The sequence below is a fragment of the Salmo salar genome, chromosome ssa13 (assembly GCF_905237065.1).
Source record: "Salmo salar chromosome ssa13, Ssal_v3.1, whole genome shotgun sequence".
Taxonomy (NCBI): domain Eukaryota; kingdom Metazoa; phylum Chordata; class Actinopteri; order Salmoniformes; family Salmonidae; genus Salmo; species Salmo salar.
Window position 1 is genome coordinate 100,456,200 of NC_059454.1, and position 27,657 is coordinate 100,483,856.

Sequence of the window (27,657 nt, forward strand, 5' to 3'; positions counted from 1 at the left end):
TACAAAGTGTATATACAGCCTAACTTATATTGTGAAATTCTAAAAGAATAGGTCTAAATAATAAAAATAAACACCTAAATTAAAAAGCCGTGAACCTGAACCAACATTATCCAGTGTCAGACTTACCTTCATTTTTAAATGGGTTATTTCTCACTAACAAAAATTGCCAATTGAGAAAAAAACCTCCATCATAGCAGTGCTGTCAGAAAGTCAGAAAGAGCCGTATAGCCTATACCTTTGCATGATACAACAAGTTTATCCTCCCCCTCCAAACAAGGGGCGCAACTAAACTTTCACTTCAGATGAGTTGCGCTTGGAGAGACGGTACCCTGCCTTGCTCTAGTTGTCTCGCGTTCTTGCAGATCTGGCGCAAACCTGCCAACCCATCCACTTCCTGTAGACAGCAAGTCCATCCCTAACGGAGGAAAACAAAGAGGAAGGAATAATTTTACTACGTGTTCTAAATAACGCGTTCTGAAGAGCAATCTCCACTTGCCCGTCCGTCCGGGCTAGAATAACGTCTTATGCTTTATATCGCGTGTGTGCTGGGAGGCCGTTGTGTAGAAGGAAAACACGCTGTGGGTGCAAAATAGAACTGTATTAACACCGAAGATCTATGGCACGGATGATACCATTGACGCTCAACTTTTTTGCATGAAAGTGAAATCAGTTCAAGCGCTGAGCTTGGGAAGCGAACGCAACCTACTTTAAGCTATATCAGAATACCAAGTGCTTTCATGTATTGGAAAAATGAGGTCTTGGCCCCTCTACCAGAGGGAGATCAGTTTTTATCCGAAGGAATTCCCGCAAAACAGGTAATGTGACGAAAACTAGGCTATACAATGATACTCTGTGTGTAAATATATATGGTAATAAAACGCATTAGAAGATGCGCGATTGCTTTCTGGTTAACCACACATTGTTCGTTGATATTGTATAGACTACACTGGGATCTTATTGCTAATCTTCTGTCTGCTGTCATCATGTTGCTTTCTTAACTGCAACTGTTTTTGTGTCTTAAAGTGGTGTCAAGAATCACTGGTTGTGTAGAAAGATCAGCTGCGCAAGGAATAGGCACTCGCGTCTATTATGAATAGTGTGATTTGCAGTCCACCCTCTCCAACATGCCAATTCGCCAGAGAAGAATTAGATTTTAATTACTGCCATTACAAATCAAATTTGCAATTATTTGGGTGGCCCGTTGCCTTTTCTGATTGACAGTTGAAATTGACACTTCGGGGTCCCTCTTATCATGAGCATTTCAAGCTATTTGTAATTGCAGGTCGTTTTTTTTTCGTTTCTCTGGATTGCGAGGAAAATACGATTCCTTTAAGAGCCATGGGTTAAGTGAAATAGCTTCATTAAAACTGGGGCTTTTGTTGCAGGGCCCAAAATAGCCTACAACAGTTAAAATCGGGATTATTGTCTGGACGCTTTATATAGCTGCAGGGCTGCAATGTCTCTCAGTGATTTCATGGCTGGAGATGGAAGGAACTTTAGCCGCGAGTTGACGTCTTTCTTGCTGTTAAACCTTGTCTTGTAGGTCATTTCTCCAGGAATGCAGCAGAGTGCACCGGGTGCGTCGCGCTGTGTGGAAGCCGAACACGAACGCGTCATGGTAAGAAGTTATTCCTTATTTTCAATTTCTGCAATTCTGTTATTATTATGGCATCTGGAGCAAAGCGTTTTATTGCGTTGCGCAAATTGGCATGTTATTATTGCTTATTGTCCAACTGCCTGTAAAGTATTATATAAACCATAAAGCATGTGGCCTATGTCCGTTTTTGGTGACCCTGATAGCAAGCCTCAAGATGCTTAGGCTAAACATGTCTCGGGTCATGAAGGCAGCCTATAGGCTGGAATATTTTAAATGTGATGGTCCAGATGTGTTTACAACCTATCCATGTCCTTATTATTGTGTTGTTTATCGTGCAGTCTCACTCTGACGGAGAATCCCACCGATCGAACATGGAGAGAGAGGACACGCGCTCCTCCCCGAGTCCCCCCTCTACTCCGTCTATCTGCTCGCCTACCTCCACCGCCTCCTCGGTGCTGTCCACCCGGAAGAACGTCTGCGCGAGCTGCGGTTTGGAGATCCTGGACAGATATCTTCTCAAGGTGGGAGTGCGTGAGTTTTTGCCTATGCGAGAGTGTGTGCAAATGTAAACAGATCTAAAAAACCTTTTAGCGTTATTTTTTTTTTTTTCACAACTTTCAAATATGTTTGATGTATTTTGCACAAGCGATAGTCTACATCCATGTTGGCCACATTATCTTCCGTAGGACAATGTTTAAATATGAATATTTAAAAAAGCATACTCCAAAATATGATAAGCAAAAATAATGAGGGGTTTGTGAAGAACCAGTTTGGACATACAATGATATTCTAATAGGAGAGGACAGTAGCCTAGATCTATGGACCAGTATTTCACATCAAGACCTCCCAGCCTTGCGTGCCCTCGCGTGCTTCCAAGTCAAAACAACTGCCTGGGTGTGTTTTGCAGAGATGCAGGAAGTGTGTTACTAAACTACGAAGATCATTTAGTCCGCTATCTGTCTCAATTTGTCTATATATGGAAACGAGGCATGTGGAAATGATCTTATCAGGAATCGACGGGATTAAATGCATCAACCATATTAATCTTGAAATAGGTTATTTTCTAGGAGATTTATCTTTCAATTATATAAACATGTCTGCTTGCTTCTCTAAAAAAAAATACTCAGAAAACCTAAAGCAAAATGATATTTGATGCATGTGATTTTTGTCGTAATATTAGCCTATAATATTAGCCTATCATAAAGGTAAACAGACCAAATGGTCCACTCTCCACCAAAGCTCGCTGTAACTTGATTGTCTGTTAAATCATCTATTCTAGACCTAGTGCTCCAAGGTCATACTCCTTTATTTTGAACATTGCCCATTTTCTTACACGGAGAACGAAGTATAGAATCATTTTTGAATAACATAGTGCTGATATTTAACTTAACTTAGTACAGGGACAAACATCGGGAAAAAGCACAATTATAAGATATTGTATTATTTATTACATCTGAATTATCCTTCAACAGAATATACGTTTTAGGAATTATTTTAACTTGAACGGCAATAGTAAAATCAAACAATAGTCAACCATTTCGCATAGTCTGCATGTAGCCTATGTGTGCACAATCTAGCTGAAGTCAAATGGCCGGTTGGCCTATGATATGTGGAATCAAATATCGAATTAAAGGTTACCGGACAGAGGGAAACATCAGAAAAATCATACTGTTTTTGTAGCACCACCAAAATACCAAATCAAATATGGATGTTTTTTACGGGAACAAAATTCATTCATTGCAAAGGGGAGAACAGCCTAAATGAATATATGTTATTTTACTCTTGTTTATTGTGTTATTATTGGCTACAATTGGATTCATTTTTTTAAATGCAAATCCATGGCATAATATTTGAGAAATATTATGAAACGGGTAGTTTGGATACTGGATAGATACCAACAGAATATTAATGTGTTATTGTTATTGTTACTATTGTTATAATTATAATTATTTCAGCGTTTTTTTGTTTTTACCACTGTTTTGTTTTGCAGGTGAATAACTTGATCTGGCACGTGAGGTGTCTGGAGTGTTCTGTCTGCCGGACGTCGTTGCGTCAACACAACAGCTGTTACATCAAAAACAAAGAGATCTTCTGTAAAATGGATTATTTCAGGTAGGGTAAGTTTTTGACTTTGTTTTCAAAATATTATTGAGGTTTGCGGCTGTCTGCCAAATGAACACCTGACTCCTTAACGTGTGGCCATGCACTCACGTGAGATGCGGGTTGTCTCATTGATGGGTCAATGTTTAAAAAGGTATACAAAAGCTTGAACACAATAGGGGTTGGAGTTAACTATGGCTAAGATTTACGAGTACCATTGTTGAGGCTACACCGTTGGCCTAAATATTGAGGTGTTACAAAATCATTTTGATTCTGATTATATAGGCTTAAAATATGCAGGGGTGCAGTGAGATGAGTTTTGAAGGAATTATACATCGCTGGGATATAGAGGCCTACATGCATTCTCAAGATGAAAATTACATCAATGCAGACTACTTCTTTACCTTACAGTTTGGAATTTAAAATATATTAAATCATACAATTTATAAAACAACAACAACAAGACAATTGCAAAATGCCTAATATTATTTTGAAGTAATAGACCTATCAAAAACAACACCGATGCATCATCAATAATAATGATGCTAAGACACTATTATTAAACCACGACTTAATTTGTATAGGTTTACGCGTTTTAAATCAAGTGATTGTACGCCAATATATTATTATTTTTGATTGAACCTTTATTTAACTAGGCAAGTCAGTTAAGAACAAATTGTTATTGTTTTGAATGTATAGTCCATGAATCGTCAGCTCAGCTAGTCTTTTGATTTAAAAAGGAAAGTGAGATCAACTGATTCATCTGATTGTAATATAGGATACGATCTGTTATTCGATTGTTACCTAATCTCTTGTTAGTGTCTTTGGGCCAATAAAGGCCAGTAAATAGATTAACATTATAACTCATAACATGTATGAGTTATGACCAAATAGAAATCCAGACAAATCAATGATTTTGTGAGATTGTCTAATTGTAACAAAAGACAATAAACTATTCACAGTAAATTATAATGATTCTATTTGCTGCTACCTGGAAGACTACCATTTATTTGTCTATTTTCTTATGGCAGTGGTTCCCAACCAGAGGTACTAGGACCCCTGGGGGTACTTGGTCTATCCACAGGCAGTACTTAGGCCTACTGGTAAAATGCACATGAGGGGGGTACAATGGGCAGAGCAAAATTCAGTTGGTGGTACAGTAACTGAAAGATGGGGAACCACTGTCTTATAGCATGCTGTCATACACCCGTTCTGCAGTTTCTACACACAATAACACCATTCATCACTGCTTTCAATGCTATTTGTTCAGTTTCATATTTTACCACATTAATTGACACACATACAATATGTAAAAACATAATTGTTTTCATTGCTTTAAATGCTGTGATATTTTTGATGATATGCTAAATTTGACCAGCTTCATTCATATAACACATTTTACATAATATTTACAAAGGTCTAATACATACATACATGCACTGCAGCATGAGAATAACAGTCCTCGGCTAAACCTAAGAAGTCAAGTCTCATGTTGTATGTATGATTGCAGAGTACTCAACACAGGGCATCAATGGAAGCTGCCAAGGTTTATTTTCAGCGTTAGTCTAATAATGTGAAGTGACGCGTCACAAGATGTTTCATCTAAGCCCCTCACAGAGTCTGGCTGTAGCACAGTGTAGCTATTGAGAATTGAACACCAACAAGACTTGTGTTGTGCCACAGCATGCAGGCATGTAGAGCAGCTATCAAATCAACATCAAGCCTTAAACTACAGAACTAACAGAAGTCAATGTCAACCGAGAATGTGTTACTGGAATTTTTTAACAGATTAACATCATGAAGAATACATCCAGGGATTGTAAACATGAGCTTACAGTGCATTCAGAAAGTATTCCGACCCCTTGTCTTTTTCCACATTTTGTTACATTACAGCCTTATTCTAAAATTGATGAAATAAAACATTTTCCTCATCAATCTACACACAATACCCCATAATGGCAAAGCAAAAACAGGCTTTTAGACATTTGAGCAAATGTATTCAAAATAAAAAACAGAAATACCTTATTTACGTACGTATTCAGACCCTTTGCTATGAGACTCAACATTGAGCTCAGGTGCATCCTGTTTCCATTGATCATCCTTGAGATTTTCTACAACTTGATTGGAGTCCACCTGTAGTAAATGCAATTGATTGGACATGATTTGGAAAGGCACACTCTTGTCTATATAAGGTCCCACAGTTGACAGTGCATGTCAGAGCAAAAACCAAGCCATGAGGTCAAAGGAATTGTCCGTAGAGCTCTGAGACAGGATTGTGTTTACGCACAGATCTGGGGAAGAGTACTAAAACCTTTCTTCAGCATTGAAGGTCCCCAAGAACACAGTGGCCTCCATCATTCTTAAATGGAAGAAGTTTGAAACCACCAAGACTCTTCCTAAAGCTGGCCGCCCAGCCAAACTGAGCAATCGGGGGAGAAGGGCCTTGGTCAGGGTGGTGACCAACAACCCAATGGTCACTCTGACAGAGCTCCAGAGTTCCACTGTAGAGATGGGAGAACCTTCCAGAAGGACAACCATCTCTGCAGCACTCCACCAATCAGGCCTTTATTGTAGAGTGGGCAGACAGAAGACACTCCTCAGTAAAAGGCACATCAATGGGGCTGTAGTGGAGCAGGATGAGAGCTTCAAGTTCCTTGGTGTCCACATCACCAACAAATTAACATGATCCATAATTAATTACCTATGTGTTGAAATATTCACATTTACATATTTGTTCCGATTAATGACAACTTTTCCAGATACATTTTTGTTGTTGCTACCTTTATCTGGTAAAGTTGAATATTTTCAGAAAAACAACCATCTGTTGTATGAAAAAGGAGTCCACCACTGAATACAATACTACTCACAGAACGTCCAGCACCACTGAATACAATACTACTCACAGAACGTCCAGCACCACTGAATACAATACTACTCACAGAACGTCCAGCACCACTGAATACAATACTACTCACAGAACGTCCAGCACCACTGAATACAATACTACTCACAGAACGTCCAGCACCACTGAATACAATACTACTCACAGAACGTCCAGCACCACTGAATACAATACTACTCACAGAACGTCCAGCACCACTGAATACAATACTACTCACAGAACGTCCAGCACCACTGAATACAATACTACTCACAGAACGTCCAGCACCACTGAATACAATACTACTCACAGAACGTCCAGCACCACTGAATACAATACTACTCACAGAACGTCCAGCATTTGTCCTTCATACGTAGTGGCCAATCACGTGACAGCCGGCTTCGTTTTATGGTGTTCAAAAAGATATTCAAAAGCTTTAACAAAAAAGCAGTTGAAGAGAACTGTAGCCAAGTTTTTAAAATGATATTATTGTAAGAGATAGGACCATCTGCTGTTGGAAAGAGTAGTCCAACACTGAACACAATGCAACCCATTTTCCTTGATAATTCCCCTTATTAACGCTGTAAACGGGTCCATTCTAGTTGGATTCATTTTCCTCCGGAATAATTCCACATCATACAGATACACTTTTCCTGGAGACTGATGCAAGAACTGTGTCCCAAATGGCACACTATTCCTTATATAGTGCACTACTTTAGACCAGAGCACTATTCCCTATGTAGTGCACTACTTTTGACCAGAGCACTATTCTGTATATAGTGCACTACTTTTGACCAGAGCCCTATTCCCTATATAGTGCACTACTTTTGACCAGAGCACTATAGGCCCTGGTCTAAAGTAGTGTACTATATAGAGGAATAGGGTTCCATTTGAGAGACAGCCACAGAGTATGGTGGCATGTTGGGAACATAACTAGAGGCAGAATGTGATTGGCTGGCTAATGTATTATTGTGGACATGGTGAAAGGACTTTAATGGTTCCTAGCCTGAGAGGGAGCCTGGTACTAATGTTGAGGCTAGGGATCAGTTTAGCCACAGTCAGTGGACACGTTGGCATATCAGTGTGTGTGTGAACAGTTTAGCCCGACAGGCAGAACCATAGTCAGGGGCACATTGGCATCTGCCTGCTCTGCTCCCATCCCTCAGAGGATGGCAACGGACCCTGCAGAAAAAGGTGTGTGTGTGTGTGTGTGTGTGTCAGGGAAAGGTGAAGGGAGTAGGCCTTGTTGGAGGTGTGTGTGTCCTGGGGTGGGGAGGTTTATGCTGTAAGGGTTCAGCAGCTCAGAGTGGTGAGTTGGGTCTGCCTGGTGTTTTGCTAATGGTAACCTTATACAGAGCCACTGGTCTGAGGTTTATAATCACCCGCAATTAAAGCCCCCAGCCTAGCGCCCAGCATAGCCCAGGTCAACGTGTTTCTGAACGGGATTCCTGTCACACTCCACACACATGCATGCTCGCACATATACTGACACACACACGCACGCACACACACACTCCACAGACACTGACCCACACACCACACACATGTGCGCGCACGCAAACACAGACACACACACACACTCACTATGTGTCTCTGGGCCTCCCGTTCAAACAGGCACTAAGGGGAAAATGTATGTGGTTCTGATCCACATCAGGTACTGTGTGTGTGTGTGTGTGTGCGTGCATGCATGCGTGCGTGTGCGCCATAGGAACCTGCTTATGTAGACCTTTGTTTATTTACTCTTGTCCAGCTGTCAATCATTGAGGTGTTGTTTGTGCTACACAATAATAATGTTCTACGTGACCCATGACATCATAAGGCCCCATTCCCCATGACATCATAAGGCCCCATTCCCCATGACATCATAAGGCCTCGTTCCCCATGACATCATAAGGCCCTGTTCCCCATGACATCATAAGGCCCCATTCCCCCTTTAGCCTCAAACCTCTTCTATTCCCTACAGTGGGAGGATTATAAGAAATATGAAATTCAGGATTTTATATTGTGAAATGTGACATGGTTCAAGGCCGTACAATACCAGTGAGGTATGTCATTGTTCTGGTTGTAATCTCGGCACCCAGAACCAAATCAGCTTTCACAAGAGACTATTGCGGTTGGGACCAAAAGCATCCCCGAATGTGGGGTTGGTTTGTGTACGAGGATCGTAGCCATTGATTGGTCAGGTGTATTCACAGTGGGTTGATTGAATCCCCTCAACCTTACTGGTTTGAACCAGCAACCAACCAACCTGCTATAGAAAAGATTGATGACTGGTGTGAGTTCTGAGAGGACCAGAGCAAACCAGACCCGAGGGCCTCATCCTTACATTCTGGCCCTGGACAGAAAAACAAGGAGATATTTATCGTTTGTGTCAGTCTCTCATCTGGCTCTGGACTGACAGCTTCTGTAATGGGGCGTAATAGCAGGAAATCAGTGTGGGTTTACTCTGCCTGGGGGGGGGGTGGTAGGAGTGAGCAGGGGGTGGAGGGGGTACAGGACAGAGCACACGCTGTAGTACCTAAACCCTCTCTTTTAACCAGGCCCCGAAACAGAAAAACAGCCAGCCAGCCTGCAAGCCGTGAGCAGTTTGCGAGCCGCAGGCCACACAGGAAGTTGCAAAGCACCGCTAATCAGGGGCACCCTGGGATGCTGACATGGTAACCTGAGTGGCCGTCTGCGCTGCCGTGTTGCAGGGGAGGCAGCGGCGAGCATGGGGGTTAGAGGCGACAGTGTGTGTGAGGGGCAAGCTGCCGTATGTATCCAACCCTCCTCATCAGCCCGCCCCGCTGCCCGCCCTCTTCCTGCCAGGCCCTGATGAGGTCTGCCTAGAAACCGAGAGGAGCAAGCCATGAGTGTTACCAGACCTAGTTAGAGGAACGAGAGACTAGCGATGTCAGATTGAATGGCAGGAGAAGTCAGGGAGGTAAGTGAACACAGTGACACTTTCGATGTACCCATTCCATGGCAACAATGGTGTATGAAGTGATACACTAAAACAACACTTTTTCTATTTTAATTATGAAACAAAATTCTTGCCACCAACAGAATGTTATATATATGGGGCAAACAACAATTGCAGCTCTGCAGATTTTGCTGCGAAAAGACAGAATCATTAGATCATTTATTCTGGTATTTGATATTCTGGCCCTATCAAAGATCATTACACAGGTGCACCTTGTGCTGAGGACAATAAAATCTGCAGTTTTGTCACACAACACAATTTCACAGATGTCTTAAGTTTTGAGGGAGCAGGCAATTTGTATGCTGACGGCAGGAATGTCTACCAGAGCTGTTGCCAGAGAATTTAATGTTAATTTCTCTACCATAAGCCGCCTCCAACTTTGTTTTAGAGAATTTGGCAGTATTTACAGCCGGCCTCACAACTGCAGACCACGTGTAACCAGCCAGCCCAGGACCTCCACATCCGGCTTCTTCACCTGCGGGATAGTCTAAGACCAGCCACCTGGACAGCTGATGAAACTGTGGGTTTGCACAACCGTCAGTAACCATCTCAAGGAAGGTCATCTGCGTGCTCGTCTTCCTCACCATGGACTTGACCTGACTGCAGTTCAGCGTTGTAATCGACTTCAGTGGGAAAATGCTCACCTTCGATGGCCACTGGTACACTGGAGAAGTGTGCTCTTCACGGATTAAACCCGGTTTCAATTGTACCGGGCAGATGGCAGACAGCGTGTATGGAGTCGTGTGGGCAGGCGGTTTGCTGATGTCAACGTTGTGAGCAGAGTGCCCAATGCTGGCGGTGGGGTTATGGTATGGGCAGACATAAGATACGGACAATGGACATAATTGCATTTTATCGATGGCAATTTGAATGCACAGAGATACCGTGACGAGAACCTGAGGCCCATTGTAGTGCCATTCATCCGCTGCCATCACCTCATGTTTCGGCATGATAATGTGTAAAAGTATTGCTTCCGTCCCTCTCCTCGCCCCAACCTGGGCTCGAACTAAGGACTCTCTGAACACATCAACAACTGCCTCCCACGAAGCATTGTTACCCATCACTCCACAAAAGCCCCACGACAGAGCAAGGGATACAACTACTTTAAGGTCTCAGAGCGAGTGATGTTGTAACGCGTGTCGTGTGTGGAGGACCAAGACGCAACAGGGAAGTGTATACTCATCTTCTCTTTTTGATATATAAGAAGGAGAAACAAAATAAACACGTATACAATTAACAGAAACGACACTAACAGTTCTGTCAGGTGACAAGCACAAAACAGAATACAACTACCCACAATACAAACACACCCCTAATTATAGGACCTTCAATCAGAGGCAACGATAGACAGCTGCCTCCAACTGAAGGCCCCAACACCAATTAACTAAACATAGAAATACAAATGACTAGACAGAACATAGAAATAAACTAACATAGAACAATAACCAAAACCCTGGACTAATAAATCAAATACCCCTCTCTACATGGACACATACACACAACCACCATGAACCACATAAAACAAATACCCCCTGCCACGTCCTGACCAAACTAAACACTAACAAATAACACCTTTACAGGTCAGAACGTGACAGATGTCACCGATTGAAACGCTATTAGCTAACTAGCTAGCCATTTCACACCGGTTACAAATGCACGGCCCCATGTTGCAAGGATCTGTACATAATTACTGGAGTCTGAGAATGTCCAAGTTCTTCCATTGCCTGCATACTCACTAGACATGTCACCCATTGAGCATGTTTGGGATCCTCTGGCTCGACGTGTACGACAACGTGTTCCAGTTCCCACCAATTTCCAGCAACTTCGCACAGCCATTGAAGAGGAGTGGGACAACATTCCACAGGCCACAATCAACAGCCTGATCCACTCTATGTTAAGGAGATGTGTCGCGCTGCATGAGGGAAATGGTGGTCACACCAGATACTGACTGGTTTCCTGATCCACGCCCCTACCTATTTTTAAAGGTATCTGTGACCAACAGATGCATATCTGTATTCCCAGTCATGTGAAATCCATAGATTAGGACCTAATGAATTTATTTAAATAGACTGATTTCTTTAAATGAACTGTAACTTAGTAAAATATTTGAAATTGTTGCATGTTGCGTTTATATTTTTGTTCAGTATGTGTGTGTGTATATATATATATATATACATTCCACTGATTCTGCTCCAGTCATTACCACAAGCCTGTTCTCCCCAATTAAGGTGCCATCAACCTTCTGTGATTGAAATGTTCATTTTAGACTGGTCCTGGTGACTACAAACAGAGAGTGTTGTTGTAATGCATTGAAGAGTCTATGCTTTGATAGTAGGGTATCTGCTGAAGAAAAAACATGGACATTTAATAAGACTTTTTCCCATGCTCAATAATATGTTTATGTGAAATAATCTTGCAGATGAATATACCCTCTAATCATGCTCAACAGTATAGGCCTCTCAATGACCTAGCTACCTCCCTCCATGAAAAGCACAATCAAACATAGCTCTCTCAGGGACGATCTACCCCAGATTACAGAATTCCCAGAGCATACCGAAATGTATCCACAAAACGTTTAGGGGTGAGACGAGGGCTGAGAGGATGGCTGGTAGGAGGGCTGAGAGGAGGGCTGAAAGAAGGGCTGAGAGGAGGGCTGAGAGGAGGGCTGAGAGGAGGGCTGAGAGGAGGGCTGAGAGGAGGGCTGAGAGGAGGGCTGGGAGGAGGGCTGGGAGGATGGCTGAGAGGAGGGCTGAGAGGAGGGCTGAGAGGAGGGCTGAGAGGAGGGCTGAGAGGAGGGCTGAGAGGAGGGCTGGGAGGATGGCTGAGAGGAGGGCTGAGAGAAGGGCTGAGAGAAGGGCTGAGAGGAAAGCTGGGACCTTCTGAAGAAGATTTTCCTCCTGAAGATAATACGGACTGGAAGATTTACATAAACTACCGTTCAAAAGTTTGGGGTCACTTAGAAATGTCCTTGTTTTTGAAAGAAAAGCACATTTTTTGTCCATTAAAATAACATCAAATTGATCAGTGTAAACATTGTTAATGTTGGTAAATGACTATTGTAGCTGGAAACAGCTGATTTTTTTATGGAATTTTTATGGAATATCTACATAGGCGTACAGAGGCCAATAATCAGCAACCATCACTCTTGTGTTCCAATGGCACGTTGTGTTAGCTAATCCAAGTTTATCATTCTAAAAGGCTAATTGATCATTAGAGTGATGGTTGCTGATAATGGGCCTCTGTACGCCTATGTAGATAATACCATTAAAAATCAACCGTTTCCAGCTACAATAGTCATTTACAACATTAACAATGTCTACACTGTATTTCTGATGTTATTTTAATGGACAAAAAATGTGCTTTTCTTTCAAAAACAAGGACATTTCTAAGTGACCCCAAATTCTGGAACGGTAGTGTAAACAGTATAAACACCAGGTTTTTGGTACAAAGGAATAATTAAATACAAAGCTGGTGTAGAAGAAGAAAGACGATGATATGCACACACACACACACACACACACACACACACACACACACACACACACACACTCCTCTGTGTTGTGTCATAGAGTCTGAGACAGACACGCTGTCATGTTAGATTACAGTTTTGTTCCTCTGTCCTCTACTCAACACACTGTATTGTCATCAAAGAGGGCCATAGATAGTCAGTTTAAATTACCCAATACACTTTGGAATGGTTTCACAGAGGCTTTTGAAAGCATGCTGTGTGTATTTGTGCGTAATGAGTTGTATCCACTTTAGTTGTGTCCATTATCAGCAATATCTGTAAACTGGAGATGCATGAGCTACAGAGTACCAAGCATTTTAAGTGATCAGGGAAGGGAGGTGTGTGTGTGTGTGTGTGTGTGTGTGTGTGTGTGTGTGTGTGTGTGTGTGTGTGTGTGTGTGTGTGTGTGTGTGTGTGTGTGTGTGTGTGTGTGTGTGTGTGTGCACGCTACTATAGCTTATTCATTTAGGTTTGTCAGAGTTGAACACCATTCTTTCCCTGGGAAAAGGCTGAGACATCTTGAAAGCCAGCCAGGCAGGTCTGTAGAGTCAGTCTCAGACCCTCTCTTAACCTCGTCATGTCATTTCTTAGTGGACAAAGCCCAGACTACTTCTCTCTCTGCACTGGAGCCAGTAGAGCTTGGAAGCCAAGCTCATTACAACTAATTCATCTCCATGGTATCATCCTGTAACTGGGATAGGTCGAATTCCAAATAGCACCCTATTCCCTATATAGTACACTACTTTTGACCAGGGGGGCCATTTGGGACAGAACCGTATGCACCTAGAAAAAAAAGGTGCCATCTAGAACCTTAAAGGACTCTTCAGGTGTCCCTATAGGAGAAGCCTTTGAAGAACCCTTTTTGGTTGCAGGTAGAACCCTTTTGGTTCTAGGTAAAACTCTTTTGGATTCAACATTGAACCCAAAAGGGTTCTACCTGGATTCAAAAAGGGTTGGCCTATGGAGACAGCCGAAGAACACTTTTGGGAGATGCTGCCTGCTGCGAAATCAGTCTGCTGCTGCCTGCCTGGTTGGCTATGATTGATGATTGGTCATTACTACAGCCCTTCTCTGTCTGTCTGCCAATTCAAATAAACTAACGCCTGATCTCTCAATACCCTCTTTTATTGTTTATTGTACTTTAGATTGTCATATGTGCCCCTTTTTACATTGTAAAGAAAGGAAATTCATATGAGCACCACAATACATACTTCACCCATGCTCTACCAAGGATTTCCAGCACACAGCTTTGACCTACTACAGTAGCTATGTTGGTCTATTGTACTTGTACTTTTAGGCAGGTTGCTTAGGATTCAAACCTTCTCAAACAGCCTAATTCATACTCTTCATAGGGATAATGGACTTTACAGTGTCCTGCTATTAAAATAATAGTGATTTCATGTATGTTTTCATGGAAAACAAGAACATTTCTAAGTGACCCCAAACTTTTGAACAGTAGTATATGTGTGGGGTCACTTAGAAATGTCCTTGTTTTCCATGAAAACATACATGAAATCAGTTGCAAAATGAATAGGAAATATAGTCAAGACATTGACAAGTTTATAAATAAGGATTTTTAATTTAAATAATAATTGTGTCCTTCGAACTTTGCTTTCGTCAAAGAATCCTCCATTTGCAGCAATTACAGCCTTGCAGACCTTTGGCATTCTAGTTGTCAATTTGTTGAGGTGATCTGATAAGATTTCACCCCATGCTTCCTGAAGCATCTCCCTCAAGTTGGATTGGCTTGATGGGCACTTCTTACGTACCATACAGTCAAGCTGCTCCCACAACAGCTCAATAGGTTCCTGGCCACTCCATTATAGACAGAATACCAGCTGACTGCTTCTTCCCTAAATAGTTCTTGCATAGTTTGGAGCTGTGCTTTGGGTCATTGTCCTGTTGTAGGAGGAAATTGGCTCCAATTAAGCTCTGTCCACAGGGTATGGCATGGCGTTGCAAAATGGAGTGATAGCCTTCCTTCTTCAAGATCCCTTTTACCCTATACAAATCTCCCACTTTACCACCACCAAAGCACCCCCAGACCATCCCATTGCCTCCACCATGCTTGACAGTTGGCGTCAAGCACTCCTCCAGAATCTTTTCATTTTTTCTGCATCTCACAAATGTTCTTCTTTGTGATCCGAACACCTCAAACTTAGAATAGTCTGTCCACAACACTTTTTTCCAATCTTCCTGTGCCCATTTTGAGCCTGTAATCGAACCCACGAATGTTGATGCTCCAGATACTCAACTAGTCTAAAGAAGGCCAGTTTTATTGCTTCTTCAATCAGAACAACAGTTTTCAGCTGTGCTAACATAATTGCAAAGGGGTTTCCAGCTACAATAGTCATTTACAGCATTAACAATGTCTACACTGTATTTCTGTTCAATTTGATGTTATTTTAATGGACAAAAAATTTGCTTTTCTTTCAAAAACAAGGACATTTCTAAGTGACCCCAAACTTTTGAATGGTAGTGTATATATCATTAGTCTGTATGTATTTTTTTTAGATATAAGCCTATTGTAAATATGTATTTATTTCAAAAATAAATAACTTTTAAGCTGCATATTCATTTGCCAGGTAATGAACTGTCCATTGTTCAGAACAGCAATCGATAAAACAGAACCTTGCTTGAAAAAACAAGTGGTTCTGAGCTTATGTCAATATTAACGTTACAGAAATCAGGAATGAAAACAGGTTCTATATGAGTGGCTGTGTCGAACACAACCCCTCCTGTTGTTATGAAATCAGGAATGAAAACAGGCTCTATATGAGTGGCTGTGTCGAACACAACCCCTCCTGTTGTTATGAAATCAGGAATGAAAACAGGCTCTATATGAGTGGCTGTGTCGAACACAACCCCTCCTGTTGTTATGAAATCAGGAATGAAAACAGGCTCTATATGAGTGGCTGTGTCGAACACAACCCCCTCCTGTTGTTATGAAATCAGGAATGAAAACAGGCTCTATATGAGTGGCTGTGTCGAACACAACCCCTCCTGTTGTTATGAAATCAGGAATGAAAACAGGCTCTATATGAGTGGCTGTGTCGAACACAACCCCTCCTGTTGTTATGAAATCAGGAATGAAAACAGGCTCTATATGAGTGGCTGTGTCGAACACAACCCCTCCTGTTGTTATGAAATCAGGAATGAAAACAGGCTCTATATGAGTGGCTGTGTCGAACACAACCCCCTCCTGTTGTTATGAAATCAGGAATGAAAACAGGCTCTATATGAGTGGCTGTGTCGAACACAACCCCTCCTGTTGTTATGAAATCAGGAATGAAAACAGGCTCTATATGAGTGGCTGTGTCGAACACAACCCCTCCTGTTGTTATGAAATCAGGAATGAAAACAGGCTCTATATGAGTGGCTGTGTCGAACACAACCCCTCCTGTTGTTATGAAATCAGGAATGAAAACAGGCTCTATATGAGTGGCTGTGTCGAACACAACCCCTCCTGTTGTTATGAAATCAGGAATGAAAACAGGCTCTATATGAGTGGCTGTGTCGAACACAACCCCCTCCTGTTGTTATGAAATCAGGAATGAAAACAGGCTCTATATGAGTGGCTGTGTCGAACACAACCCCTCCTGTTGTTATGAAATCAGGAATGAAAACAGGCTCTATATGAGTGGCTGTGTCGAACACAACCCCTCCTGTTGTTATGAAATCAGGAATGAAAACAGGCTCTATATGAGTGGCTGTGTCGAACACAACCCCTCCTGTTGTTATGAAATCAGGAATGAAAACAGGCTCTATATGAGTGGCTGTGTCGAACACAACCCCTCCTGTTGTTATGAAATCAGGAATGAAAACAGGCTCTATATGAGTGGCTGTGTCGAACACAACCCCTCCTGTTGTTATGAAATCAGGAATGAAAACAGGCTCTATATGAGTGGCTGTGTCGAACACAACCCCTCCTGTTGTTATGAAATCAGGAATGAAAACAGGCTCTATATGAGTGGCTGTGTCGAACACAACCCCTCCTGTTGTTATGAAATCAGGAATGAAAACAGGCTCTATATGAGTGGCTGTGTCGAACACAACCCCTCCTGTTGTTATGAAATCAGGAATGAAAACAGGCTCTATATGAGTGGCTGTGTCGAACACAACCCCTCCTGTTGTTATGAAATCAGGAATGAAAACAGGCTCTATATGAGTGGCTGTGTCGAACACAACCCCTCCTGTTGTTATGAAATCAGGAATGAAAACAGGCTCTATATGAGTGGCTGTGTCGAACACAACCCCTCCTGTTGTTATGAAATCAGGAATGAAAACAGGCTCTATATGAGTGGCTGTGTCGAACACAACCCCTCCTGTTGTTATGAAATCAGGAATGAAAACAGGCTCTATATGAGTGGCTGTGTCGAACACAACCCCTCCTGTTGTTATGAAATCAGGAATGAAAACAGGCTCTATATGAGTGGCTGTGTCGAACACAACCCCTCCTGTTGTTATGAAATCAGGAATGAAAACAGGCTCTATATGAGTGGCTGTGTCGAACACAACCCCTCCTGTTGTTATGAAATCAGGAATGAAAACAGGCTCTATATGAGTGGCTGTGTCGAACACAACCCCTCCTGTTGTTATGAAATCAGGAATGAAAACAGGCTCTATATGAGTGGCTGTGTCGAACACAACCCCTCCTGTTGTTATGAAATCAGGAATGAAAACAGGCTCTATATGAGTGGCTGTGTCGAACACAACCCCTCCTGTTGTTATGAAATCAGGAATGAAAACAGGCTCTATATGAGTGGCTGTGTCGAACACAACCCCTCCTGTTGTTATGAAATCAGGAATGAAAACAGGCTCTATATGAGTGGCTGTGTCGAACACAACCCCTCCTGTTGTTATGAAATCAGGAATGAAAACAGGCTCTATATGAGTGGCTGTGTCGAACACAACCCCTCCTGTTGTTATGAAATCAGGAATGAAAACAGGCTCTATATGAGTGGCTGTGTCGAACACAACCCCTCCTGTTGTTATGAAATCAGGAATGAAAACAGGCTCTATATGAGTGGCTGTGTCGAACACAACCCCTCCTGTTGTTATGAAATCAGGAATGAAAACAGGCTCTATATGAGTGGCTGTGTCGAACACAACCCCTCCTGTTGTTATGAAATCAGGAATGAAAACAGGCTCTATATGAGTGGCTGTGTCGAACACAACCCCTCCTGTTGTTATGAAATCAGGAATGAAAACAGGCTCTATATGAGTGGCTGTGTCGAACACAACCCCTCCTGTTGTTATGTTGGGTATCTATTGACCTCAAAAAATATTTCTAAAATATATTTATTTTTAAATGAGATGTATTGTTAATGTAAAGGTTTAAGGAAATACAGGCAGGCAACACATTACTACAAGACAAAACAGCTCACTCAATCAAGCCTGATGGTATTCAGTCAGAATGTTGCTTTTAACATTGTGCATCCATTTAAATGCATGGATTTCACTAGTTCAATTCACCTATAAGCGTTGTCATATTCTGTACATAAAGTTGGCATATTTAATAACTTCTGACTGCACTTTGACTGTTTTTTCTGTAGGTTTTTTGTCCTTAGCAGAGTATTAATGCCACAGCCTCTCTCTCTCTCTCTCTCTCTCTCTCTCTCTCTCTCTCTCTCTCTCTCTCTCTCTCTCTCTCTCTCTCTCTCTCTCTCTCTCTCTCTCTCTCTCTCTCTCTCTCTCTCTCTCTCTCACACACACACACACAGTAGGTTCGGTACAAAGTGTGACCGGTGTGGACGCCAGATATATGCCAGCGACTGGGTGCGTCGGGCCAAGGGCAACACCTACCACTTGGCGTGCTTCGCCTGCTTCTCCTGCAAGAGGCAGCTGTCCACGGGGGAGGAGTTTGGCCTGGTGGAGGAGAAGGTGCTCTGCAGGATCCACTACGACACCATGGTGGAGAACCTCAAACGGGCTGCCGAGAATGGTGATTGGGCACTCTTTTACCTAGTCGTGTGTATATATATATATACACACACACACACACACACACACACACACACACACACACACACACCTGAGTGTACAAAACATTGGGAACACCTCCCTAATATTGAGTTGCACCCCTTTTTGTCCTCAGAACAGCCTCAATTCATCAGTGCATAGACTCTACATGGTGTTGAAAGCATTCCACAGGGATGCTGGTCCAAGTTGACTCCAATGCTTCCCACAGTTGTGTCAAGTTGACAGGATGTTCTTTGAGTGGTGATACACACAGGGAACTGTTGAGAGTGAAAACCCAGCAGCGTTGCAGTTCTTGAATTGCACCTACTACCATAACCCGTTCAAAGGCACTTAAATCTGTTGTCTTGCCCATTCACCCTCCGAATGGCACACATACACAATCCATGTCTCAGTGTTCTCAAGGCTTAAAAATCCTCCTTTAACCTGTCTCCTCCCTTTCATCCACAATGATTGAAGTGGATTTAGCAAGTGCCATCAATAAGGGATCATAGCTTTCACCTGGATTCACCTGGTCAGTCTGTGATGTTCTTAATGTTTTGGATACTCAGTGCATTCAGAAAGTATTCAGATCCCTTCCCTTTCCCACATGCTGTTACATTACAGCCTTGTTCTGAAATGGATTAAATGTTTTTTTCCCCTCATCAATCTACACACAATACCCCATAATGGCAAAGCGAAAACAGGTTTTCAGAAATGTTTGCAAATGTTTAAAAACAGAAATACCTTATTTACATAAGTATTCAGACTCTTTGCTATGAGACTCAAAATTGTGCTCGGGTGCATCTTGTTTCCATTGATCATCCTTGAGATGTTTCTACAACTTGATTGGAGTCCACCTGTGGTAAATTCAATTGATTGGACATGATTTGGAAAGGCACACACCTGTAAGGCCCTACAGTTGACAGTGCATGTCAAAGCAAAAACCAAGCCATGAGGTCGAAGGAATTGTCCGTAGAGCTCCGAGACAGGATTGTGTGGAGGCACAGATCTGGGGAATGGTACCAAAATATTTCTGAAGCATTGAGGGTCCCCAAGAACACAGTGGCCACCATCATTCTTAAATGGAAGAAGTTTGGAACCACCAAGACTCTTCCTAGAGCTGGCAACCAAAAACGGCAACCAATGGTCACTCTGACAGAGTTCCTCTGTGGAGATGGGAGAACCTTTCAGAAGGACAACCATCTCCACAGCACTCCACCAATCAGGTATTTTTGGTAGAGTGGCCAGACAGAAGCCACTCCTCAGTAAAAGGCACATGACAGCCTGCTTGGAGTTTGCCAAAAGGCACCTAAAGGACTCTCAGGCCACGAGAAACAAGATTCTCTGGTCTGAAGAAACCGAGATTGAACTCTTTGGCCTGAATGCCAAGCATTACGTCCGGAGGAAACCTGGCACCATCCCTAAGGTGAAGCATGGAGGTTGCAGCATCATGCTGTGGGGATGTTTTTCAGCAGCAGGGACTGGGAGACTTGTCAGAATCAAGGGAAAGATTAATGGACAAAGTACAGAGAGACCCTTGATGAAAACCTGCTCCAGAGTGCTCAGGAACTCAGACTAAGGTTCACGTTCCAACAGGACAACAACCCTAAGCACACAGCCAAGACAACACAGGAGTGGCTTCGGGGCCAAGTCTCTGACTGTCCTTGAGTGGCCCAGCCAGAGCCTGTACTTGAACCCAATCGAACATCTCTGGTGAGACCTGAAAATAGCTGTGCAGCAACGCTCCCCATCCAACCTGGCAGAGCTTGAGAAGATATGCAGAGAAGAATGGGAAACTCCCCAAATACAGGTGTGTCCCAAGAAGACTTGAGGCTGTAATCGCTGCCAAAGGTGCTTCAACAACTTACTGAGTAAAGGGTCTGAATACTTATGTAAATGTAATATTTATTTTCTTTATATATTTGCAAAAATGTCTAAAACCTGTTTTTGCTTTGTCATTATAGGGTATTGTGTGTAGATTGATGATGGGGGAAAAAACAATGAATAAATGTTACAATAAGGCTGTAATGTAACAAAATGTGGAAAAAGTCAAGAGGTCTGAATATTTTCCGAATGCACTGTATATATGTGTATAGAGATACAGTGAGGGAAAAAAGTATTTGATCCCCTGCTGATTTTGTACAGTTGCCCACTGACAAAGAAATGATCAGTCTATAATTTTAATGGTAGGTTTATTTGAACAGTGAGAGACAGAATAACAAGAAAAAAATTCCTGAAAAACTCATGTCAAAAATGTTATAAATTGATTTGCATTTTAATGAGGGAAATAAGTATTTGACCCCTCTGCAAAACATGACTTAGTACTTGGTGGCAAAACCCTTGTTGGCAATCACAGAGGTCAGACGTTTCTTGTAGTCGGCCACCAGGTTTGCACACATCTCAGGAGGGATTTTCTCCAAGTCATTAAGGTTTCGAGGCTGACGTTTGGCAACTCGAACCTTAAGCTCCCTCCACAGATTTTCTATGGGATTAAGGTCTGGAGACTGGCTAGGCCACTCCAGGACCCTAATGTGCTTCTTCTTGTGCCACTCCTTTGTTGCCTTGGCCGTGTGTTTTGGGTCATTGTCATGCTGGAATACCCATCCACGACCCCTTTTCAATGCCCTGGCTGAGGGAAGGAGGTTCTCACCCAAGATTTGACGGTACATGGCCCCGTCCATCGTCACTTTGATGCGGTGAAGTTGTCCTGTTTCCTTAGCAGAAAAACACCCCCAAAGCATAATGTTTCCACCTCCATGTTTGACGATGGGTATGGTGTTCTTGGGGTCATAGGCAGCATTCCTCCTCCTCCAAACACGGCGAGTTGAGTTAATGCCAAAGAGCTCCATTTTGGTCTCATCTGACCACAACACTTTCACCCAGTTGTGCTCTGAATCATTCAGATGTTCATTGGCAAACTTCAGACGGGCGTGTATATGTGCTTTCTTGAGCAGGGGGACCTTGCGGGCGCTGCAGGATTTCAGTCCTTCACGGCGTAGTGTGTTACCAATTGTTTTCTTGGTGACTATGGTCCCAGCTGCCTTGAGATCATTGACAAGATCCTCCCGTGTAGTTCTGGGCTGATTCCTCACCGTTCTCATGATCATTGAAACTCCACGAGGTGAGATCTTGCTTGGAGCCCCAGGCCGAGGGAGATTGACAGTTATTTTGTGTTTCTTCCATTTGCGAATAATCACACCAACTGTTGTCACCTTCTCACCAAGCTGCTTGGCGATGGTCTTGTAGCCCATTCCAGCCTTGTGTAGGTCTACAATCTTGTCCCTGACATCCTTGGAGAGCTGTTTGGTCTTGGCCATGGTGGAGAGTTTGGAATCTGATTGATTGATTGCTTCTGTGGACAGGTTCTTTTATACAGGTAACAAACTGAGATTAGGAGCACTCCCTTTAAGAGTGTGTCATTAAAACTAGTTTTTCAACCACTCCACAAATGTATTGTTAACAAACTATACTGAAACTAAGCTAAGTTGGTTAGGACATCTACATTGTGCATAACACAAGTCATTTTTCCAACAATTTTTTACAGAAAGATTATTTCACTTATAATTCACTGTATCCCAATTCCAGTCGGTCAGAAGTTTACATACACTAAGCTGACTGTGCCTTTAAACAGCTTGGAAAATTCCAGAAAATGATGTCATGGCTTTAGAAGCTTCTGATAGGGTAATTGACATCATTTGAGTCAATTCTAGGTGTACCTGTGGATGTATTTCAAGGCCTACCTTCAAACTCAGTGTTCTTTGCTTGACATCATGGGAAAATCAAAAGAAATCAGCCAAGACCTCAGAAAAAAGATTGTAGACCTCCACAAATCTGGTTCATCCTTGGGAGCAATTTCCAAACACCTGAAGATACCACGTTCATCTATTAAACAATAGTACTCAAGTATAAACTCCATGGGATCACGCAGTCGTCATTCTGCTCAGGAAGGAGACGCGTTCTGTCTCCTAGAGATCAACGTACTTTGGTGCGAAAAGTGCAACTCAATCCTAGAACAACAGCAAAGGACCTTGTGAAGATACTGGAGGAAACAGGTACAAAAGTATCTATATCCACTGTAAAATGAGTCCTATATCGACATAACCTGAAAGGCCGCTAAGCAAGGAAGAAGCCACTGCTCCAAAACCGCCATAAAAAAGCCAGACTACGGTTTGCAACTGTACATGGGGACAAAGATCATACTTTTTGGAGAAATGTCCTCTGGTCTGATGAAACAAAAATAGAACTGTTTGGACATAATGACCATTGTTATGTTTGGAGGAAAAAGGGGGAGGCTTGCAAGCCGAAGAACACCATCCCAACCGTGACGCACTGGGGTGGCAGCATCATGTTGTGGGGGTTCTTTGCTGCAGGAGGGACTGGTGCACTTCACAAAATAGATGGCATCATGAGGTAGGAAAATGATGTGGATATATTGAAGCAACATCTCAAGACATCAGTCAGGATGTTAAAGCTTGGTCGCAAATGGGTCTTCCAATTGGACAACGACCCCAAGCATTTTGTTGTGACAAAATGGCTTAAGGACAACAAAGTCAAGGTATTGGAGTGGCCATCACAAAGCCCTTACCTCCATCCTATAGAAAATTTGTGGGCAGAACTGAAAAAGCGTGTGCGAGCAAGGAGGCCTACAAACCTGACTCAGTTACACCAGCTCTGTCAGGAGGAATGGGCCAAAATTCACCCAACTTATTGTGGGAAGCTTGTGGAAGGCTACCCGAAACATTTGATCCAAGTTAAACAATTTAAAGGCAATGCTACCAAATACTAATTGAGTGTATGTAAACTTCTGACCTACTGGGAATGTGATGAAAGAAATAAAAGCTGAAATAAATCATTCTCTCTACTTTTATTCTGACATTTCACATTCTTAAAATAAAGGTGTGATCCTAACTGACCTAAGACATGGAATATTTACTAGGATTAAATGTCAGGAATTGTGAAAAACTGAGTTTAAATGTATTTGGCTAAGGTGTATGTAAACTTCCGACTTCAACTGTATGTCGTTTTATAACACTCTATATAACCCTGTTAACACTGGTTTTAAATATGGCTTTTGCCTCATGTCCCTTTCTGTTGGTCTCTTTCTTTCTATGTTTCATCCTCTCATTCTCCCCCTCTCTGTGCCGTGGTGTCTCAGGTAGTGGCATCACTCTGGAGGGGGCAGTGCCGTCAGAGCAGGACAGCCAACCCAAGCCTGCCAAGAGAGCACGCACCTCCTTCACTGCTGAGCAGCTGCAGGTTAGTCACAGAGAGGGACGCTCATGTCCCTGTCTCTTCATTTCTCTTTCTAATAATAAGTCAATAGTGAATGACCATGACTTCACAAAGTGATTTCACTATCTTATTAACTTTCTAATGGTCGTTGTTGGTTACATTGTCAGATGTGTTTTGGTGTCTCATTCATTCCAATGGGCTCGCTGTTGTTTATCTCTGCAGTAATATGAAAAATGGAAGCTGATACTTAACAATTTGCTAATATAGAATAAAAATAACTGAGACTGAGGTCATACATTTCTAAAACTCTGTTATAATTCCCAGGTGATGCAGACTCAGTTTTCACAGGACAACAACCCTGATGCACAGACCCTGCAGAAATTGGCGGACATGACGGGTCTAAGCAGGAGAGTCATACAGGTGACTGTCTGTTTTCTCCGTCTCAAAGCAATGCTAGCGATTGCACTGTAAAGCAATTGTGAGTTGCTTTGGATAACAGCGTATGCTAGATGGCATAGTTAATGCATGACTAATGATCCTAAAACATTGAGAATATAGCTGCAGATACATCACGGCTGGTAACATTGCATTTTCATAGGTTTGGTTTCAAAACTGCAGAGCAAGACACAAAAAGCATACCCCCCAGCACAGCGGACCCCCACAAGGCCATCCCCAGTCCCGGATGCCCCCCTCGCTGCCTGACGACCTGCATTACTCCCCCTTTGGAAGTTCTGAGAGGGCGCGCATGGTGGCCCTGCACGGATACATCGACAGTGAGTGTTACATAGGTTAGTCTGTCTACTACATCATCACAAAGCCCTCATCTTCTGGCTGTCTTTTCAGTCCTTTCATCCTTACGTCTCCACTGTTAGAAAATAAAATGATAATGATGAAGACATACAGAGAGATACAGAGGAGGGATTTCAACAGCCTAATAACCCTTTTGGAACCCTTTTTTCTAAGACTTTAACTATTGACCGTGTTTCGCTGTGTCAATAGTTCAAGTTTTCTGTTTATTTGCATTTGTAATGAACACATTGGAAATCTCACTCGAGCGCTAACAATAAAACAAATACTGTGCTTCAGTATGTCCCTCTACTGCTCCTCCATCTTGATATTTTAACTATGTCCCTCTACTGCTCCTCCATCTTGATATTTTAACTATGTCCCTCTACTGCTCCTCCATCTTGATATTTTAACTATGTCCCTCTACTGCTCCTCCATCTTGATATTTTAACTATGTCCCTCTACTGCTCCTCCATCTTGATATTTTAAGTGTGTCCCTCTACTGCTCCTCCATCTTGATATTTTAAGTGTGTCCCTCAACTGCTCCTCCATCTTGATATTTTAACTATGTCCCTCTACTGCTCCTCCATCTTGATATTTTAAGTGTGTCCCTCTACTGCTCCTCCATCTTGATATTTTAAGTATGTCCCTCTACTGCTCCTCCATCTTGATATTTTAACTATGTCCCTCTACTGCTCCTCCATCTTGATATTTTAAGTGTGTCCCTCTACTGCTCCTCCATCTTGATATTTTAAGTATGTCCCTCAACTGCTCCTCCATCTTGATATTTTAACTATGTCCCTCTACTGCTCCTCCATCTTGATATTTTAACTATGTCCCTCTACTGCTCCTCCATCTTGATATTTTAAGTGTGTCCCTCAACTGCCCCTCCATCTTGATATTTTAAGTATGTCCCTCTACTGCTCCTCCATCTTGATATTTTAAGTGTGTCCCTCTACTGCTCCTCCATCTTGATATTTTAAGTATGTCCCTCAACTGCTCCTCCATCTTGATATTTTAAGTATGTCCCTCAACTGCTCCTCCATCTTGATATTTTAAGTATGTCCCTCAACTGCTCCTCCATCTTGATATTTTAAGTGTGTCCCTCTACTGCTCCTCCATCTTGATATTTTAAGTATGTCCTCTCTACTGCCCCTCCATCTTGATATTTTAAGTATGTCCCTCTACTGCTCCTCCATCTTGATATTTTAAGTGTGTCCCTCTCTTCTATTCCACCAGGCCACCCGTTCTCTGTTCTAGCGACACAGAGCCTGAACCCCCATCAAGCAATGTCGCTGTCCCAGCTACCCCTCAGCCGCTAACTAACGGATGCTGCCGCTACACCCCTGACCTCTGACCCATGAACCCTGACCTCCCATCAGCAACCTCCGTTCGCCGACTCGACCCGAGAGGTCAAACATGATGACTTACGGAGAGGATCAAGATTCAAGATGCCTGAGAGACCGAGGCAGAGAGAGACCGAGGCAGAGAGAGACCGAGGCAGAGAGAGACAGAGAGACAGAGAGACAGAGAGACAGAGAGACAGAGAGACAGAGAGACAGAGAGACAGACAGACAGACAGACAGACAGACAGACAGACAGACAGACAGACAGACAGAGAACTCTTTTTCTATGAACAGGATCATGATTATATATCCCACCTATTGTTGTCATGGAGGACATGAGCCCTTCCTTTTGCTAACTGGGACTTATTCACTGTCAAGACACATTCAACACGACTATGAGCTCTCTGTGCGTGCAGAAATGGACTGAAAGGACTCTTCTCTCCATCCTCTGAAGGGAGTGATGGGACCAGGCTAACAGGAATACAGCCTCATGTGTGCTGTCAGATTTACTCATGAGGAGAAAAAAACAGCAAGGGTTTGGGCTTGTGGGCTGGGCAAGAGACACTGAGGTAAGAAACCTCCCCTTTCGCTCTGTGATGATACCATGAAGGAATGCAAAATAACTGATAGTTTTGGTGTGGAATCTGCTACGAACTAAAAACGAATACGAATTTTTAAATCACAGTTGTTAGTATTGATGTTGTATGAAATCATCAGGTAATCAGCTCTTCGTTAAAGGGAAATGTAAAAAAAAAAATGAAACTACATATTCATTTTCTCCAGCACCAGCCCAACATCAATATACAGTCGAACTCTGAAGTTTACATAAACTTAGGTTGGAGTCATTAAAACTTGTTTTTCAACCACTCCACAAATGTCTTGTTAACAAACTATACTTTTGTAAAGTCAGTTATGATATCTAATTGTGCATGACACAAGTCATTTTACCAACAATTGTTTGCAGACAGATTGTTTCACTGTAACACAATTCCAGTGGGTCAGAAGTTTACATACACTAAGCTGACTGTGCCTTTAAACAGCTTGGAAAATTCCAGAAAATGATGTCATGGCTTTAGAAGCTTCTGATAGGCTAATTGACATCATTTGAGTCAGTTGGAGGTGTACCTGTGGATGTATTTCAAGGCCTACTTTCATACTCAGTGCCTCTTTGCTTGACATCATGGGAAAATCAAAAGAAATCAGCCAAGACCTCAGAAAAAAAATTGTAGACCTCCACAAGTCTGGTTCATCCTTGGGAGCAATTTCCAAACGCCTGAAAGTACC

General features: G+C 42.5%; 1 protein-coding gene across 5 annotated transcripts; it reads left to right on the forward strand.

The window, feature by feature from the left end:
* Window positions 1-275: 275 nt before the first annotated feature.
* LOC106568385 (LIM/homeobox protein Lhx6) lies at window positions 276-27,428 on the forward strand. Of its 5 annotated transcripts, none has more exons than XR_001320276.2 (9): window positions 276-815; window positions 1,544-1,618; window positions 1,936-2,118; window positions 3,588-3,709; window positions 18,772-18,992; window positions 24,165-24,265; window positions 24,566-24,661; window positions 24,860-25,014; window positions 26,267-26,390. XR_001320276.2 is itself a non-coding variant. In XM_014138690.2 (9 exons), exons 1-9 carry the CDS (start codon window positions 738-740, stop codon window positions 26,347-26,349), a joined length of 1,134 nt encoding a protein of 377 aa, XP_013994165.1. In that variant the 5' UTR covers window positions 278-737; the 3' UTR covers window positions 26,350-27,428. The 5 variants fall into 5 exon arrangements, 3 of the variants coding, with proteins under 3 accessions (XP_013994165.1, XP_013994164.1, XP_013994163.1); XR_001320275.2 differs by having other exon boundaries at window positions 277-815; window positions 24,860-25,029; window positions 26,267-27,428; XM_014138690.2 differs by having other exon boundaries at window positions 278-815; window positions 24,840-25,014; window positions 26,267-27,428.
* The last annotated feature ends 229 nt before the right edge of the window (window positions 27,429-27,657 follow it).

Bases quoted from the DNA above. Each gene is read 5' to 3' on its own strand.
- LOC106568385 (XM_014138688.2), top strand. From the start codon at position 738: ATGTATTGGAAAAATGAGGTCTTGGCCCCTCTACCAGAGGGAGATCAG. The intron at 2,119-3,587 runs GTGGGAGTGCGT...TTTGTTTTGCAG, and splicing joins TGGACAGATATCTTCTCAAG to GTGAATAACTTGATCTGGCA. The intron at 24,266-24,565 runs GTTAGTCACAGA...TATAATTCCCAG, and splicing joins TCACTGCTGAGCAGCTGCAG to GTGATGCAGACTCAGTTTTC.